This window comes from Mizuhopecten yessoensis, unplaced genomic scaffold (genome assembly GCF_002113885.1).
Source record: "Mizuhopecten yessoensis strain PY_sf001 unplaced genomic scaffold, ASM211388v2 scaffold10853, whole genome shotgun sequence".
NCBI classification, from domain to species: Eukaryota; Metazoa; Mollusca; class Bivalvia; order Pectinida; family Pectinidae; genus Mizuhopecten; species Mizuhopecten yessoensis.
In genome coordinates, this window is record NW_018408754.1 from 12262 (window position 1) to 31904 (window position 19643).

A 19643-nucleotide genomic window follows, 5' to 3' on the forward strand; every position below is an offset into this window, starting at 1 on the left:
AATTCTGGCGTGCTTTCTGCTCCTCCAAAGATGACTTGATGGCACAAGGTTCGAAACCTAATGGGTTTTACTGAGTCCGCTTAACAGGTAGCGTTGTCCTTGTAGCCCTGCCTAAGAGCAGCTGTGATGGTGAGAGTTCTATACCAGTTATCGGGGTATTCCTCAGTTCCATAAGGGCCAAATAGGGGTCCTTGCCGTCATTTCAAGCCTTTTTGAATAGTCGTTTCACAGTTTGAACAGAACGTTCTGCAAGTCCATTACTTTGCGGGTATCTCGGAGACGAAGTAGTGTGTTCGATGTGGTATGCTCGTGAAAAGGACTTGAACTCATAACTCGCGAACTCTGGGCCATTGTCACTGATAATTTCTTCAGGAATGCCATATCTGGCAAACTGCTGCTTCAAAATGTTGATTACAGTTGCTGACTTTCCATCTGACACATTGTTTACCTCGATGAATTTCGAAAAGTAGTCAACAGTTACAAGGTATTTCAGGCCATCCAATACCATCATATCGGGCGCGATCTTTTGCCACGGCCTATCGGGAGTCTCGTGTGGAAATCAACGGTTCCTTTGGCTGCGCGTTCCGATAACGATTACAGATGTGGCATTGCGCCACCATGTCCTCAATCTGTTTTGTGATTCCAGGCCAGAACAATGCAGTTCTTGCTCTCTGAATACACTTAGTCTTGCCTAAGTGACTGCTATGCAATGTCTTCAACATTTCCGGTCTCAGTGTTGTCGGTGTAATGCTTTGATTGCCTTTTAACAAAAGTCCGTCCACTACACTGATCTCGTCCCTAAAATTCCAATAGGGTGTTGAATCCGGGTCAAGGCTATGCTTGTCCTGAGGCCATCCTTCCATCACGGTCTGTTTCAGTTTGGCTAATACTCTGTCGTGGTCCGTTTCTCTCATAAAGTGTCTGGTCTTTTCCAGACTTATGGGTACAGTGCCAACCACGTGTACTTCAAACTCATCCACGTCATTCTCCATATCATGAATCGGTGCAACCGAACGACTAAGAGTATCGGCAATGTACAACTCTTTGCCTGGACGGTAAGATACAACCAAGTCGTATTGCTGTACTTTTAGGATCATACGTTGGAGTCTAGGAGGGGCACTCGACAATGGCTTTTTGAACAAGCTCTCCAGGGGCTTATGATCAGTTTCAACCTGAACAGTATTTCCATACACGTATTCGTCGAATTTCTTCAGCCCGTACACAATTCCTAGCATTTCCTTCTCAATCTGAGCATAGTTCTTTTCGGCCCTGTTTAATGTTCTCGATGCGTACGCGACAGGTTGTTGTTCCTGTAAGATGCACGCTCCCAAACCGTATGACGATGCATCAACGGATAGCTTTATTTCCTTTCCAACATCATAGTAGCTAAGTACAAGTGCCGTAGTAATCGCGCGTTTCAAGGCATCAAACGCCGCATCCTGCTGTTGTGACCACTGCCATGCTACATCCTTTTCCAAAAGTACTCTCAGGGGTTGATTGACTGTAGAAAGATTAGGAATGAACTTTCCTAAGAAATTGACCATTCCCATAAACCTCTGTAACTCTACTCTGTTCTCTGGTTTAGGTAGTGCCGTTATCGCTTTCACACGATCATTGGTAGGTCGTACGCCATCTGTGCTAAACACATGTCCTACGTACACCACTTCCGGTTTGTCTACTTTACATTTGTCCTTGTTGAGGCGCAATCCAACCTCGTCACATCTAGCAAGAACTTTCTCCAGTTTGTCAACATGCTCTTCCGCGTTGTTAGCCCATATGAGGATATCATCTACAATTGCAGTGCATGGCTGGTTCTCAAACACTTGTGAAATAGTTCTCTGAAATATTTCAGGGGCACTCGCGATTCCAAATGGTAGGCGCTCAAACTTGTACCGACCGTACGGAGTATTGAATGTGGTGAGCCACGTACTCTTCTCGGTTAACTTAATTTGATAAAATCCAGAAGCTGCATCTAATGTACTGAAATTTTTTGCTGAACCAACAGTAGCCGCAACTTCCTCCACAGTCTTGAGGGGATAATGTTCTCTGAGAACTGCCTTGTTGAGATCCCTGGGATCTAGGCATAAACGTATAGAGCCATTGGGCTTCTTTACTATCACAATCGGATTAACCCACTGCGTTGGCTCCTCCACTTTTGTAATGACTCCACTACGTTCCATCCTGTCGAGTTCCTGTTTTACTTTATTCTGTAGTGTATGAGGAACCTTCCTCGGTGGAGAAACTACTGGTGTGACTGATGTGTCTATTTTTATTTCATATTCACCTGGCATGCAACCAATCCCGCTGAACAAATGATCATATTTACTCAATGTCTCCTTGACTGTTGAGCGACTAGATTTCCGAGTGCTTTCAGCACTTTGATTTACATTGACAGAGTACACTCGTTTTACGAGGTTAAGTGTCATACATGTTTCAAGTCCCAACACAGACATAACATCTGCTTCCACAACTTGAAACTCAATCAGGTGGTACCTGTCTTTGTACAGGATGCTTGTGGTAAATTTGCCAACAGTTGGTACTTCATGTCCAGAGTACGACACCAATTTGCTTCGATTTCTAACCAGTTTATGCAGGTTAACACCAGATTTCACACAAGCCTTCCGGCTAATCACATTGCAATCTGCCCCTGTGTCCAACTTGAACATTGTAGGTGTTTTGGAACTGTTGATTGGTATTGACACCTTCCAGTCTCGCTTACTCTGCCCAGTAGCTGATTTATCCATATCAATACTATCAATGAAAAATGTTTCATCAGAATAATGTTCATCAACATCACTCACCGTTTCATCTATTTGATGCACATTATGTCTTCTCTGTGTTGACTTGCACATAACAGCAAAGTGATTCCTTTTCTGACATTTTTTACACGTTTTTCCAAACGCTGGACAATGTCCTTTACTGTGTTTCTGCCCACAATATCCACATACCTGCGAGTGTGCCTCCCGGTTTCTGTTTACATTTTGTGACTTCCGGTGCACGTGCCGCGCTTCTCTGCCTTTCGCGCCATTCTTGTCTCCATTCGTGATCACGTGAACATCACTTGTTTCACTCGTGACTCCCTGTATTTCCTTCATTTGTGTTTCACTGGCTTCGGCAGCCCTACATATGTCAATTGCCTTCTGAAGAGTTAAATCTTTGTCTCTTAACAGGCGAGATCTCACAGAATCACTGCGAATACAGATGTTAATGATGCTGCTGATGATGATGATGATGATGAAGAGGATGGTGATGATGATGATGATGATGATGATGTGAGAGCGTTAATGATTGTTGAATGCACAATAATGATGTGGGAGTGATAATGAGTTGTCAAATAAAAGTTGAATTGTGTATGTGTGTGTGTGTGTGTGTATGTGTGTGTGTATCATATTGTATGTTGTCTCTGTATTGTTTTGTATATATGTTATGACTGATAAGTCAACCGACTTAAAGTAATAAAGAACTTGAACTTGAACTTGAATACCACAGACAATTCGGTCCCTTATTAAAGAGTCTTGTAAAGTTCCAAATTCGCATGAGGCAGCCTTGTGCCTAAGGTCTGTTACAAAGATGTCTATGTTCTCCCGTTGACTACGTGTGTTAAAACCGTGTCTCTCATATGTTATGTTTTTCCTAGGGTTACAATACTCCTCAAACTTAGTGAATATGTCACCCACCTTCGTTTTATCTGTTCCGTCTCACGAGAAAGTATTGTAGACTTCAATAGCCGCCGGGCCCAACACGTGGAGTAAGGTCATGCCTTTTACATCATCTCCTTTTCCTTCTATACCGCTGGCGATAGAATAGATTTCATACTGTTGTCGAAATCTTCTCCAATTTTCAGACACATTGCCTGACAAGTTTAAGGCTGGCGGAGGGTATAGGCGGTCCATTTTTACTCTGACACCATGTAGCGTGAACTCAACTCTTCGAATGGCGGACTGAGACTGACTTTATTACCAACGCTATTGGAGAGTTTCACATCAAGGGCGATAACTCATAATGGCTTAACCAATACTGTTACAGGCACATGCTACACCAAACGTATCGGACTGTCCAATGAGGAAGGGCACATGCTACACGAAAACGTATCGGACTGTCCAATGAGGAAGGACACATGCTACACCAAACGTATTGGACTGTCCAATGAGGAAGGAGTGGTCAGCGATATTGATATTCAGACACCAATAGGTAAAAGTGACCACTCGGTAATACAGTTTAAACTCGATGTCTATACTTCATTAGAACATGAAATCTGGTTTGAACTCGAAGCCGATAGGTGGAGAGTTTAAACCAATTTTCATGGTCCAATCGCCAGTATAGACACGAAAAGTCGGTCATTCGGCCACGCCCATACTTGCGAGCGCTCGATCTGTATGTTCATGAACGTCCTTTTACCAAAATGTATACGACATATTTGGATTAATATTGACCAAATTCTTTTTCCATGTCCGTATGCATCGGTGATACGCACAGATTGGCATGCACACTGTCAAAAAAATGAAAGAGTTTGGTCCATGTTAATCCAAATATGTCGTATAAATTTTGGTAACAGGATGTTCACGAGCATATACAGATCGAGCGCTAGCAAGTATGGGCGGGGCCAAATGACCGACTTTTTAAGCTTCTTTCTGATTGGTCAGTCCGTTGCAGAATGACACGTCCCCAGCACATGTCACAGAGTACTTTACTACGTATATGTACTTGTAGCAAGGAAATACGATGTTTCTAGACTTATTAGTGTAGTATATTTGTTAAGGTGTGTTAGAATGTGGATAGTACGTTGTTTTTCGTGTCTATACTGGTTATTAGAACATGGAATTGGGTTTAAACTCTCGACCTATCGGTCTCTAGTTCAAGCCAAATTTCATGTTATAGCCACTCAACACAACGTACTATCCTCTAAGGAGTGACGAAACGTACCACGAATATTGATAGATACTCAACCAGATAAGGAGATCATCAAGGAATGCAACCAAGGCACATGAACAGAAAAACGTACAAGAAGCAAAAACGAACCATAAAAAAATCTTGAAATGTGTTCAATCAAAAAGCAAAACAAGAACTAATGTATCGGACCTTTACACAGGTCACGAGGACCACCAAAAGTGACGAACAAAAGGCAGAGGTGCTGACGGAGGAGTCCTTCTCTTCCGTATTTACAAAATAACCAGAGGACGACATACCCAGTGTGGACCATATTACAGATAATATGATAGGCAATATAGTTATAAACCCCAACGTTTTCTTTAAAACCCTGGAAAAGCTAAAAACGTCGAAATCCCCAGGCCCAGATAATATTCACCCGCGTGTATTGAAAGAATAAGTTCCGTCATAAGTCAACTGTTATCAACTATATGTAATACTTCTTTTACAACAGGAACATTACCTGAGGACTGGAGACAAGCAAATGTTACTGCAGTTTTCAAGAAAGGAGACCGCTAATCAGCAAGCAACTGTAGACTTATAAGCCTAACATGTATTTGCTGTAAAGTATTGGAAACAATAAAAAATAACAAACAACAAACTCTTCAGTAATAAATAATTTAGATTCATCCAAGGAAGATCTACCGTTCTACAACTTATACAAGTGATTGATTAATGGATGGAATTTCTTGACAATGGGAGATGTGTTGATGTGTTTTATTGCGATTTCATGAAGGCTTTTGATAAAGTCCCCCATCGCAGACTCGTCCATAAAATGAGTATGTATAGATCCACGGGACATATTACCAGCTGGATCAATGCTTTCCTTCGCAACCGGAAACAACGGGTAACGGTCAATGGAGATACGTCAGTTTGGAAAGAAGTCAGTAGTGGCATTACCCTGGGGTCTGTTTTTGGACCAATCTTATTTGTGCTATATATTGACGACCTACCGTAAAAATAACAAGCATAGAAACAAGAGCAAACCTATTCGCTGACGATACGAAATTTTACTGGGCAATATCGAACAATCAGGACTGCATGGCTCTGAAGAAAAATTTGTTTAAGGTCCAGGCATGGAATAACAAGTGGCTTTTCCACTTACATCCGGACAAATGCAAATCTATGAGAATAGGAAGAAACAATAGCATTAATTTCACGTACAACCTACATATAGAAGATGGTAAGGAACTTTCGTGTACCGCGAACGAAAAAGATATAGGGCAATTGATAATAAATTGTCATTTGCTGTACAAATATCTGGAAAAAAATCAATAAAGCGGATTCAATTATTTGTATAATTAGGAGAACTATCGAATATGGACCATAATACATTCACAGCTCTATACAGAGAACTCGTAAGACCTCGTCTTGAATATGCCAACCAAGTATGAAGCCTGCACCTGATAAAACATATAGAATCCACTAAAAACGTCCAGAGAAGAGCAACTAAATTGATACCAGGTAGGACAGACGCGTCAGGGGCGACGATATTCAAAGTCCAAACGTTTCTTAGATGCAGCCTGTCGTAGCGATTCTAGACGCTGAATCTCTGATGTTTTCATTTAAGTCGACTTCAGAGTACCCCTTAAAAGATCTTCATCTTGGAGTTTGCCATCAAAGAGATGGAAGAAACACCATCTGTAATTTCTTGGAATAAGTACATTTGTATATCAGTTTTGACAAATATATTTGTTTGCATTTCTGTTGAAAGGCATTTCATTTTTGCATTATTTTTTCGGCCGATTTGCTTTACAGATGAAGTACTTTGGCTCCGAAATTAAATGCCAGAGGAGGAAAAGTGTGACGACACTTCCTGGAGACAGCAGGAATCTCCGAGCTGGTCAAAGGTCAAATCATAGGTCACAGTGACCTAATTCTTGCACTCTGTACTCCACCATACTAAGATGTCATTGTACACAAAATCTAGTTAATCCAGGTAAAATAGTATAAAAGATATAACCCGGACAAGCATTTTCAAAAGTATAGACCAAAGGTCAAGTCATAGGTCTCAGTGACCTTTTTCCTGCACTGTGCATTCTGCAATTCCAAGATATCCTTGTACACCAAATCTGGTTACTCCAGGTGAAAGAGTATAGAAGATTGTCCCGGACAAACATCTCGGACGGGAGGACGGAAAGAAGGACGAAAGGACGGACGGAGTGCAAACCTAGAGTCCCTCTTTGGAACCGTTTGGGGACTAATAAAGCTAGAAAATTATCAATAAAACTTGGAAAGGAATTTGAAAATAACTATCATTACAGGCTTAGAGTAACCCGAAGGCAATATGGAAATACCTAAAATAACACCGACAAAGAAGTTAATTTTCCAATGCAACCTATACATATTAACCGTGAATCTGTGTTAAAAGAACTTCTTGAACTAAAATTCAACACATCATCAGGTTTAGTTAGAGTACATCCACGTTTTCTAAAGGAAACGGTAGACTGAATTTCAGCACCTTTATCATTACTACACAATATGTCATTGAAATTAGGTACTGTACCAGATGAGTGGGAAAAGGCACAAATTATCGCTATATTGAAAAAGGGAGACAAGTGTGAGCCTTGACATTATAGACCGGTCAGTCAAACGCCAATTGTGTTAAGTATAAGAAACAATTTTAAGAAGTCACATTATTAAATACATTACGGTAAGTTCTTTATAATCTAAGAAGCAGTACGGATTTGTATCTGGGAGATCTACTAGTTTCCAACTTCTCAAAGCCTTAGATAAATGGACCGAACTGTTAACTAACGGAGTTGCGATTGACTGTATATACATGGACTTCCAAAAAGCATTCGATACTGTTTCACATAAAAGTATTTTTAGTAAAATGTCCTCATATGGAATAAGTAACGTAATCATTAACTGGACGTCCAGTTTTATTTCCGACATGCAGCAGCGAGTATCATTGAACGTAGAAAACTCAAAAGGGACAAACGTAACATCTCGAGACCCCAAGGATCAGCACCAGAACCGACATTGTTTGTTACATTGTATATAAACACTCTTCCTGATACGCTATAACGGAAACTTACCTTTTCGTGGATGATAATAAAGTTTTCAAAAGTATACGTGGAAACGCTGATGTGGATATCTAACAGGAGGACATGAACATACTTTCAAACTGGAGCGATATATGGTTATCAAAATGTCATCCTTAAAAGTGTAAATGTATGCATATATGCCGACCCGGTGGAGAAAGAACATATTACAAAGAAAATGAACCTTTATAAGTACACAAATAAAAGTAAAAGAAAGCAAACTCTAAGTTTGCAGTTATTAGGCGATCCTTTCAGTTTTTAAACGAAGGTTTGTCAATGTTATTCAAAACGTTAGTAAAAGTTCATCTTGAAAATGCAAATATTGTATGGTATGGCTTCAAATTTAAGCATATCGATATGATTCAGGCAGTACAAATGAGAGCAACGGAACAGATACCTGGATTTCGGAATTTATCATATCCAGCTCGACTGAGGAAACTCAAATTACCCTATAGAGGGGACATGATTGAGGTGTTAAAAATAACAAACAATAATTACGATAATTGTTCAACAGATTTTGTTAAAATTTGGAAAGATCTATCAAAAAGAAGGGGAATAAGAGAACATCCAATAAAAGCATTTCCACAACATTCTAGAGTAGATACTCGCAAGTGTGATTCACTGTCTTAAAGAGACACGGTTTATAGATAGAGGGGAGGGGGTTCAACTCACACATTGAACCACACGAACAACTCAAATGTTGTGAATAGACCGACAGACTGAAATAGAAATCATATCTAATCATAAAATAATTGGTCATGTATTTTTTTTTTTTTCAATGTGCTTTTCGGTGGTGGGGATTCAAAATTATACAAATGGTGGGGCTGACCTCCCAGGGTGCTGAGGGGCGGGGCCAAAAGGGGGCAATTTGGCTATATTGCTACAAACGACTTCTGCAGAACTATGCACTGGATATCAATCATATTTGATCAAAAGCATTCATGGGAGGCAGGGATTCAAAATTGACACTTGTAAGGCTTACCCCAAGGGGGCTAAGGAGCTTTGGACAAAAAGGGTTATTTGGCTATATTGCTTTAAGCGACTTCTTCTCTGAAACTAAGTGATGGATATCAACCATATTTGACTGGAAACATCCCTAGGTGGTGGGGATTCAAAATGGTACAAATGGTGGGGCATATAGAGACGAATACAGTCATGATATTAGAATTGACCCCAGGGTCTACCCCATCCTTTCAGACTTAACCCCTGGGTCATAACTTAGAAACGGTTGAGATCCACACCCCATCCACACCCCAAAACTATAAATACAAATGATGGGCAAAAAGAGACGAATGCAGTCATGATATTAGAATTGATCCTGGGGTCTGGTCACATCTTCTGAGTCACAGCTAGGAAACAGTTGAGATCCCCACCCCATAACCATACATAAAGTTGCTGGGCATGAAAAATCGAATACAGATATGCTACATATTCCCTTGGATCTCTTTTGTAGAATATTTTGCCATAATTGCTTAGTTATTCAGGTGAACGATACAGGCCCTCTTGTCTCTTGTTTGCTTTACAGGTTAACAGATATAATTTCTGCATCAATACCCTCAGCAATTTAGAAACCTTCAGAAATGTTATCTTTGTGGATGAAACCAGTGAACAGAAGTCCTCCAATGGTAGGATGGGTTTTACACAGCACGGACCTTCCATGGACAGGCTTACATCAAAGGCCCCAGAACCAAAACATGCATACAAGGTAAAATAAAACCATTTAGCCTCTTTGAAATGAAAGATATTTAAATTTTAGTCGGTTATTCAGCACAATTGAAACAAACATTTTTATATACATGTAGGACCTGTTACCATGGAATTAGAAAATGCAATCACTATTTATTACTGTTTATTTAAATAATAAGTTTTAATTGTAACAGGAACTGTTACACAAGTCCCCCAAACTGCTTAGACAAAGAGAGAGACTGCTAGTATCACCTTGGCTAACACCGATAAATGTGTTAATCAATCATAGGCCAGGTATGCAATGTTACACCTACAAACCATCTTTAAGGGGAAATCTTGACGAATCAGAAACCAGTTACTGCAGCCATTTTGTCCAGTCGAATAGTGACTGATTCGTTAATGCTCCTTTCCGGGTTATGAACAAGTGTATATACATTACCAAATGTCAGCATAAACAGACCCTATCTGAATTTAGATCAGTCAAAAGTCCGCCAATTATTACAGATGCTGAGTTTGTTAACACTTCATTTATTTAACAATATTCTCTCAACTGTATATCCCATTAAGTCCATGTCAAAGTAATGCTATAGATTACAATAGAATCAGTGTGACACAGCTAGGTTAATACTGAATACATTTTGTGGGTGCTAAACTTGACAGACATCTTATGAGTCTGGTTTGGTTTAGTACTATCAACAGCTATAGTCATTTAAGGACAGCCTTCCCTGTGTGCAAGATGCATGCGTGTAGTGTATGCGTGTGTGTTTTTGGGGTCTGCGATATGTTCGTGTTTGTCTCCTGGTGATAGCACAGAACTGATGCGAACTTCACTGAAATATACTGCCGAAGACCCCACCCGGTCACATTTTATACTGACAATGGGCGAACCAGTCGTCCCACTCCTAACTTGCTAAGCATTAAGCATTTAGTCAAATATACGTCCCCAAAACAATTTGTGTAGGAATGACCTCAAGGCATCTTCATTCAAAAATAATTGCTATTGGCAAGGGGCCGTAAAACGGCCACATTTATAGTACCAATCCATTATCGTGGTCTAAAAACTCCTATATATAAACTTTTCGTGGTCGTCATTTAGATATTCTCTGAATGTTCACCATGTTACATGTACTATGTTAAAAATGTATTCGCTACGTAGAATGGATTGGCTATGGTCGTTGTGTTTATTTGTTTATTTTCTTTTTATCTAACACTTTAAATACATTGGAACGTTCCTATCCAATGCTTACCATGAAAAGAGTGTTAGATAAGTGTTAAATATAAACATGTGATAATGACATCTTAAACCCTATAACACAATTTAAGTAGGGATTTAATGGGCACGTGATAACAGAACTTGACCTAACACAATTCTCAATGTTCAAGCCATCGTTATAACGTTTTTGTTAATTCCAGATCGTCAATACCAAATTACAACTTTGTAGAGCTTGCATTTCTGGTACCAAGTCCTAAACTGTTATAAACACAAGATCGAGTTTTAGTTGGTTGATGGTACTTAATACCAAAGTGTTATACAGACTCAAAATTCAAATGAGTTTCAGTTTCTGGTACTTAGTAACAATCTGTAATACAGACAAACTGAAAAGACAAAAAAAATAAGTTGTCTATATCCCTAACGTTCACTGTAATTTGACCGGTATTAAACCTTCTTACGGACGTATCAAAACGCTTCAGTTTCGGTTGATGCAATCTGGAAACAACTTGTCTGTTGACTTATTAAAACGATGATATTTTTTTCATTGTTTTGATATAGAAAACAAAATTAAAAAAATCTAAAACTCACTCTGGATAATTTGATGGAAATAAGGGCGAGGTAATACATCTGTTTCCAGTTTCCAGGTCAATCGTCTCCCCAGTAGAGGAACAGGCAGCTGCTGTAAAGGAAACAGGAATATACAGCTTATCAATTCAATTGTTATCTAATTAAAGAGAGTTTGCGAAATGGCACATTTAGATATGTTGATGAGTCCTAGAAGGATGACCCAGTGTGATTGGTTTTGTGACACACTATATCTATTACCAAATGCTGTAGTTGCCATCACATGTACATTTGTATGTGTCTTATGCTCATTCATGAGGACAAAATATCTTTGTACAATTGCATTTTTCAAATTGATTCTTGATGAAAAATAGCATACATCCCTGATTTTTGGAAACGAACTTCGCTTAAAATGAAAATACACGTCTTTTACAATCGCCATATCTAAATATCAATTTTCAACATTGAATACCCGATCCTTGTCTAGTGGTTATGAATTACCAGTGTCAGAAGATGTTGTCTGCACGGCGGCAATGTACTTGAACTCCAGCACCTCTTCTCCCCCTTGGGGTGGGTTGTTCGAATTGTCCGGAAGTATTTCGATAGTCGAGAACGTTCCTCCAACAGTCAATGGAATAGTCCTACTTTCACCCTGAAATGATGCCAGTTGATTTCCTGTCAATATAAGAGACATCACTTTAGTGTACTCGTTCACTACCTTTTATGTTTTAAAGAATATATACCTTAGCAAAGTACATTTTAGTGTTTACTATTTACATTTGAATCGTATCACCTGTGAGAGGGGGAAAACTAAATCAGATTTGGACAAAGCAAATGTTTACATAGAGACCATTAAAAAGGTACAAGGAGAAAAAGACCGGGTGTTCCGGAAGGGTAAGCGTTCTCTGCTTTATCGACGATATCCGCCACGCTAATCCAAGACAGGAAACGTCACTGAAAGCTTCGGTTGTGACAACAACAAAAAAACAAGGCAGATTAATGAGCATTGACCTACAAACAAACAACATTTAGCAACAAAGAATCTTCAAATCAAGAAGTTCTTCTGACTGTTCAAAGAAACGGCACCGAAATACGGTCGTACTTTAATGTTTTTATAAACATTTTGATCATGTGATACAAATATTAACTTTTTTTCTTTTTAACACATTTTACATGAGTTTTATTTGCAAGCCCATGGAAACGAAAATGAACTCTAAGATTCGTTTTATATAGAAATTTAAACCAATTTGTATGATGATATATAATGAATATAACGAGGCGATACCTGATTGTCTATGACACTTAATAATAAGTATACCAACAGGAAAGTTTTACGACAGTAACTAGCAAAGAACAAATTACATCAATTAGCATAACTGATGTAGCTGTATGTTGTACAAAAAGTATAACTTTGCAACATTTAAGGTTATATTAGAAGCAGACACTCTCATTAAGCTGGCACACCTTGCAATTACAAAAGTTAACCTCTAAAACATTCCATTTAATTTTATAAGGTTTTCATGATTATGAAGCAAGTTTTATCGTAACTAAAATATTTAACAATCTACACATTATATACCCACTGATCTGCCACAAAGGCTCCTCTACTTTCTTGTATTAGTGTTTTATCACGACAAGATTCATTAATGAACAACACATTTTTAAAATTATTCTAAAAAGGATAATTTCGAAATCCCCCAACCCCCTATCAATATCAGGCATTACGATATGTAAACTTTTATCAAGTAACAAAGTTAGGTTAGATTAAGGCTTGATTTGTATTATTTCCTAAACGACTAAATTATGCAACTAAATTATGCTTCATAAGAGTCCGCTAAGTTACCTTAGGAAAACCTTAAATTATTCCCAAACTTATGTCAATTTCATAATTCGTAAATATTATGTATGGAATTGAATCTATTGCATATGTTCTCCGCCATTGTACAAGATATTTGTCAAGTATTTATCTATATGTATATTTCTGCACGCCTATATGCAATGTGCATTTGGTAATAAATTGAATTGAATTGAATCAGCAAAGTTAATGACAATAGAACAGTAGGATGTGTCTCTACGTTAGGATAACGTTTATGTTTACGTGTTGCATTTCGTCCTACATTTCGACAATCTTACAACAAAGGATTTTGCGAGATGAAAGTTGGTGACAACTTTGGTTATGTTTTATGGTCATCATTATGAATGCCGACGCTTGTTTTTATGCCAATTAGTGTTCAAGATTCAAGAAGCTTTATTTAACGTCGCATATACATGTAACATAATAACATTTGCACTGTAGTGCTATTCTTGCGACAAAACATATATAAAATTCAACAAATTTCACAGTACTTATGAATAACTATAAAATCAGGACAACAATTCAAATTAGATATGCTAAAATTATACATTAGAGCATATGATATCACACTTGAATGTCACACAAGTGTTATGAAAGACAAGTTAAGACACTATACTAGTGTAATGTACATATATGCTAATGTAGCAAAGTGTAAAAATTTACAGGATATACACTAATATAGTGTGAATTAAAAAGAGACAATGAAGTCATAAATAGAAACAAGAGCTATAATTATGATATTGTGGAAAAGTAATGATCTTTTAAATAATGGAGCTCAAATCTAAAATAAATATCAATTATATAATAAGTATAATACTGAAGTACATTAAATTAAATAATACAAGCAACAGTGAAATTAAATTAAATAGTTGTTATATAAAACATGTAGGTAGATTCCAAAGGGGGACAACTCACACTATATGGTGTGTGCAGATAGCACATGAGCAGAAATTGTTGTTCCAGGTGTGGAGCAGCCCACGAAACGACTTACAGTTTTCAGCTAATCGAAGTTCATTTGGTAGGCTGTTCCACACCTGGGAAGCAGCAAATCGGGAAGATCTCTTACCATATGTGGAGGTGTTCACCTTTGGAATCTTTACCAGGTTATCTTGTATCAGATTGTAAAAAACTTCTTTCCTCTCAACAAGATTTTGTAAAATTGATGGAGAAATTTCATTTAAAATTTTAAAAACCTCAGAGGCCATATCTTTCCAACTTGTTTAATTTAACCGGGGTCTTCCCCGAACACCAACTCTGCTTAAAATCACATGTTTACATAGGTGGCCAGTTGTGATGATAGTGAGTGATAGTCTATTGCAGAAATGGTGTACAGGTAAATTGCACAGGTAAATCAACTTCTAATATGATAATCAATAACTGCTAATAATTGCAAAACAATAATTAATATTTAGAACAGTTTTCAGAATCAGTCATATATTTATTATGATGTATTAGTTAAACTTGTATTTTCAGATTTGTGTTAATTCTCTTATATTTATTGTCATATATCAGTTAAACTTGTACTTATTTTCAGATTTCTATGAATTGTGTTTAACTTGTGGGGATTCCTTGAGTGGTGTTCCGTACAGGTAACACGTACAGAGATGGAGAGGGACAAATTTTGCAAAATTACTCAACCTAAATGTTTCACAAGACGGCGAAATTTGGCAACATGTTTTCTTATCTAACACTGGACTTACCTGTGGAGAAAATGTTGTGATGCTTACGGTAGTTTGTCAAATTTTGGCTGATTTCAAGTAGCGTAACCGTGGACCCATACGCCGCACGTGATAAGATGGCGGACAACAGAGCCAGAGGTACTCAGAATGAAGAGAAACTTTATATGAAGACCAGAATATGAGTGAAATGATGAACATGATAAACGAGGTGAATGTTCGGCTGACAGCGATAGAAAAAAATACTGCTAATTTGGAGGAAATTAAGGAAAAACTCGGTACGTTGTCTGTACGAGTGGAAAAGTCTGAAACTGAAATAGTGGTTGTAAACAAAAGAATTCAGGATTTAGAAAGTGACTTACAGGGCAACAGCAACATAATGGACAGAGTAAAGGCATCAAACGACACCATAGGACGAAACGTTACAAAAATTAAAAAGGATATGGAAGCACTGGAGCAGTCTGATAATGATATACTGGATGAACTCGATGACATAAGAGACATGATGGCTGACGTGAAGGAGAAAGCAGTTGAAGCCCAATGTAGGAGCATGAAATACAATTTAATCTTTTCGGGAATTGAGGAGAAAGTGTGGGCCCAGAATGATAACGCTGAAAACTGCGAAGAAACTGTAAAGAAATTTATAAATGAAAAATTGAAAGTTGAGGGTGCACATGCTATCCCGATGGCCAATGTGCATCGAATTGGAAAAACGGGAAGTACCAGGGAAGGTAGACCACGGTCTATTATTGCAAAGTTTGTGCACTACGGTGATTTGGTAAACGTTAAAAAAAGTGCGGCGAAACTGAAGGGAACAAACTACGGAATTAACGAACAATATCCAAATGAAATAGAAGACGTCCGAAAAAAACTCTATCCGATACAAAAACGTGCAAGAAAAGAAGGGAAAAAACTGTTCTGGTCAGAGACAAATTATTTATTGACGGGCAATTGTACGCGAACCCCGTGACCCCGAACTCTACTTCGTACACACCGAGTAAACAAACCAGAAAGCGTCGACGAGAACACTCTGATGTCTCACACTAGGAATGCGCCGGAGGGCAAACCTGAGCAGACAGCACGCGTTCTAACGATGAATACTTAACCTGAAGTGTAATAATCGACTCTGTTTATGACTCGTGTACAGTTTATAATACCAAAATATTGGTTTTGAATGTTGGTAGTATTCTGAAAAAAATGCAATACTCAGACTTTATTGATTTTGTAAATAGTTTTGATATATTATGTCTAAGCGAGACAAAAACTGACGACTTAGATGTTATTGATTTACCTGGTTTTGTAATTAAAATGAAGAATCGTTTTCAATTTAGAAAAACGAAAGCTGGCGGAATAACACTGACTTTTAAAGGGACATCACGTGAAAAGGCGGGGTTTTTTTTAATGAATGTATGTATTGTATGCACTTCCACTTATGTTACCTCGCTATCCCCATATTCATAGTCCGTTCCAAATGTCCAGTTTGACCACTTGAATTGTTCGGGAAAGCCCGGCTAAAAATAGCGCCGATAACGTCACCTGATTAGGCAGCAAACACAAGTGGTGCGAGCGAGATGAAACGGTTTACAAAGGGGCCCTCAGAGAGGGGCCGTCAGGCAACTGCAACTTCTTACCGCACTATGAAACCAAGTTATATGATTTCTAATTCCGTATTCAAACTTATTGAACAGTAATTATTCATCATCAGAAGTTAATTGCACACTTGCCAATATTAAGAATTTAAATTTATTTAGCTTTTAACATAAATTTGTTGCCAATAAAATTAAACAAAGGATGGGGCACAAGTTTTTACAATTTATCACAGCCTTCTCCCGTGACCGGTACAGGTGGTACGGGGCTAAACACTCCCTCAACAATGGGACAAACCTTTCTGTAAAAAGGAATATTCACGAGACGAATATCCCTTTTCAAATGTTTACATAAAGTGCATATATGCAATGACAAACTACACGCGAATATAAAAAGGAAACGTTTGTGAATTTATTTATTACATTAAACAACTCAATGTCTTTGGCCATTTTTTTTCTAGACCATGAATATAAATCTATGTATACTCTCTTTCCCACTTTCACTGTCTCCAAACGCTAACATTTAGGAAGTCATATTAACCATCACACACAATAAACTGTATGGCAAAACCACTACGTGTACATGTAGAATATGTGTCAATAAGGAACGTGTTGAGATACTTGATAATTATATTTTTTCAATACTTTACAGAGATTAAAGCATACTTTTAAATGGACCTTTTTATGCTGAGACAACTTTTCTTTAATCAGTTCCTTTGGTCCGAAACAGAAGCCGTAGTTATCGGCAGCACGCGCCATTTTTATAACGTAATCAAATATTTTTTCCCCTGTTTTCAATACGTATTCCGATTCTATCTGAAGTCGAAAATTTATTCTTTATAGAGAAAAGGTTGTTACATGATCATACATTCTAAGTCAACATCATATGAAAACATGAACTGTTGAAAAATTACGATTTAAAAAAAAAGTGTTATGCGATCCTATTTACTAGAAGTAGGTTCTCCTTCCTCAGTTATTCATCCTGGTCCGTCATTTTGACATTTTTAATCTAGCTGCGATAACGTAGCTTTCTGACGAAGAGCGATTTTTTTTTTATATATTGCGTCGTCGCGCCAGGGCAGGCCGGGTATTATATTAGTACTAATTTAAAACTTGCATGTCAAAACAAAAAACAATCGTTTAATTCAGCAATATAATTAAATCATACCATTTTACTGATCCCGGTAATATTATAAATTATGTAAATCTAATAGCGCACGTATCTCATTTGACCCCGAGCACCGACAGAGGATCAGAGAACAGAATACGCCGTGGCCATCACAGCAGTTATCCCTTGGGGGGCCTCATGGCAAAATCAAACTAACCAGTCACTTATCCCTTTCGTTTGCATAAACCACTGTATAATTATAAAAAACACAAAGTAAACTCTCTCCGATACATGCCCATTAACATATTAAACTAAGTTCATCTGTGTTCAAACTCACACAATGATACTAGCGAGGTTAATAGTTTTAGATATTTATTCATAACATAAACAGCGCTAGCATTTCTGTCGATTTTATTTCAGCTTAACCGGCCGCTATCCGGAAGAAAACATGCACCGTACTGACTGCTAGGGCAGTTATTTTCTGCTTTGAATACTTCCCACTGGCAATAATGATTCCGTAACGTACCCCTTGCGCTATCTTTTGACCATTTGGCAACTATTCGCTTCGTAGCTGACACGGTACAACACTTTTCTTTGGCTTACTTCACACGGCCAGTCATTTTGTTTACAAAGAAATGGTGTGCTATGCGCATGCGCTAGTAGAGGGAAATCCCTGAACAAAACGTTGGTCAGACAGGTAGAAATACCGATGATTATCTTAGATTTAATCATTTTTATGAATCTATTTCAGCCAAATCCGATCGGCATTTTCCATAAGGAGTCTCACTTGATATGTTTATGTAGTATTTGGAAAAAGACACAAAAAAAAGTTACTTCAGCGTGATGCCCCTTTAAGTGTGGTTTATAAATACTTTAGAAAGTGACAGCAAGTATGTAAGCTGGTTTAAGGTTAATGGTAACGTCTGCCATTGTGATGAAGATTTGCTGTTTGGTATATTGTATATACCACCTGAAAATTCTAAATACCATTTAGGTGATCCATATTCGGAACTTGAAAATGAGTACCTACATTTCTCAACCAATAGTAATTATAATGACTTTTAGGCGATTTTAATGCACGAACATCAAAGGCAAATGATTTTATAGATGTACATGAAATAGAAAACAATGATGACTTTACAGCTGAGATTCTTAATGACGCACAGAATACTAGTGTTTTTAATGAATTTACTTTCCCAAAATATAGATCAAATTGTGATGATAAAAAGAATAATTCCGGGAACCGACTCCTAGATTTTTGTAAGTACAATGTCCAATTTTATTAACTTTACAATTTAATAACATTTTAAACACCTGTGTAACAAATAAACAAACCCCACAATCTGAAGAAAGAATTACCCAATGGAAAACAGAGAAAACACATGATTACATTAATAATATTGATGATGATTTAGTAAAAGATATTACTGATATGATTGACAATTGTACAGATCCATATGAATTGAATGTTGACGAACTTGTTGATAATTGTAGTAAGATTTTATTACATGCTGCTAAAAAACACTTGGCACAAAACCCTATACTGTTAATAAGCGTGAGAAGTCAGTCGCCCTCAAGAAACCTTGGTTTGATTTTAATTGTCGAAATGCTAGAAAAAAAATATCGCTTATGTAAAGGACAGTATAGACGGCATAGAAACGAGTATTTTCACAATAAATATAAAGAATCTGAAAAAGTTTATAAAAATATAATCGATAAAAGTATTAAAACGTTCAGACATGATATCAGAAAAAAAATGAAGGTAATGAAAAGTAAAAATCCAAGGGATTATTGGAAGCTATTGAAATTTGGTGGAGAAAGAAAACCAAAACGAACAATACCTATAGACGAATTTCTAAAACCTTAATACATGTGATGATGATGATGAAAACGGTACTGATGTGCCTGTGGATATTTTTAATCCCATTAAGGAGTTTTTAAACTGTGATATAACAAAGGATGAGATAAAAAAAAAAAAAAAA

General features: G+C 37.6%; 1 protein-coding gene across 1 annotated transcript in view; it reads right to left on the bottom strand.

The window, feature by feature from the left end:
• LOC110463010 (dorsal-ventral patterning tolloid-like protein 1) overlaps positions 1-19643 on the bottom strand; it is a gene marked incomplete at its 3' end in the record, with an annotated part of 39107 nt that overhangs the window by 7093 nt on the left and 12371 nt on the right. The window contains exons 5-6 of the mRNA XM_021517323.1: positions 11938-12111; positions 11461-11551 (exon numbers count right to left, since the gene is read on the bottom strand). Coding sequence (XP_021372998.1) covers positions 11461-11551; positions 11938-12111 — 265 coding nt within the window. The remainder of the gene's footprint in view (positions 1-11460; positions 11552-11937; positions 12112-19643) is intronic.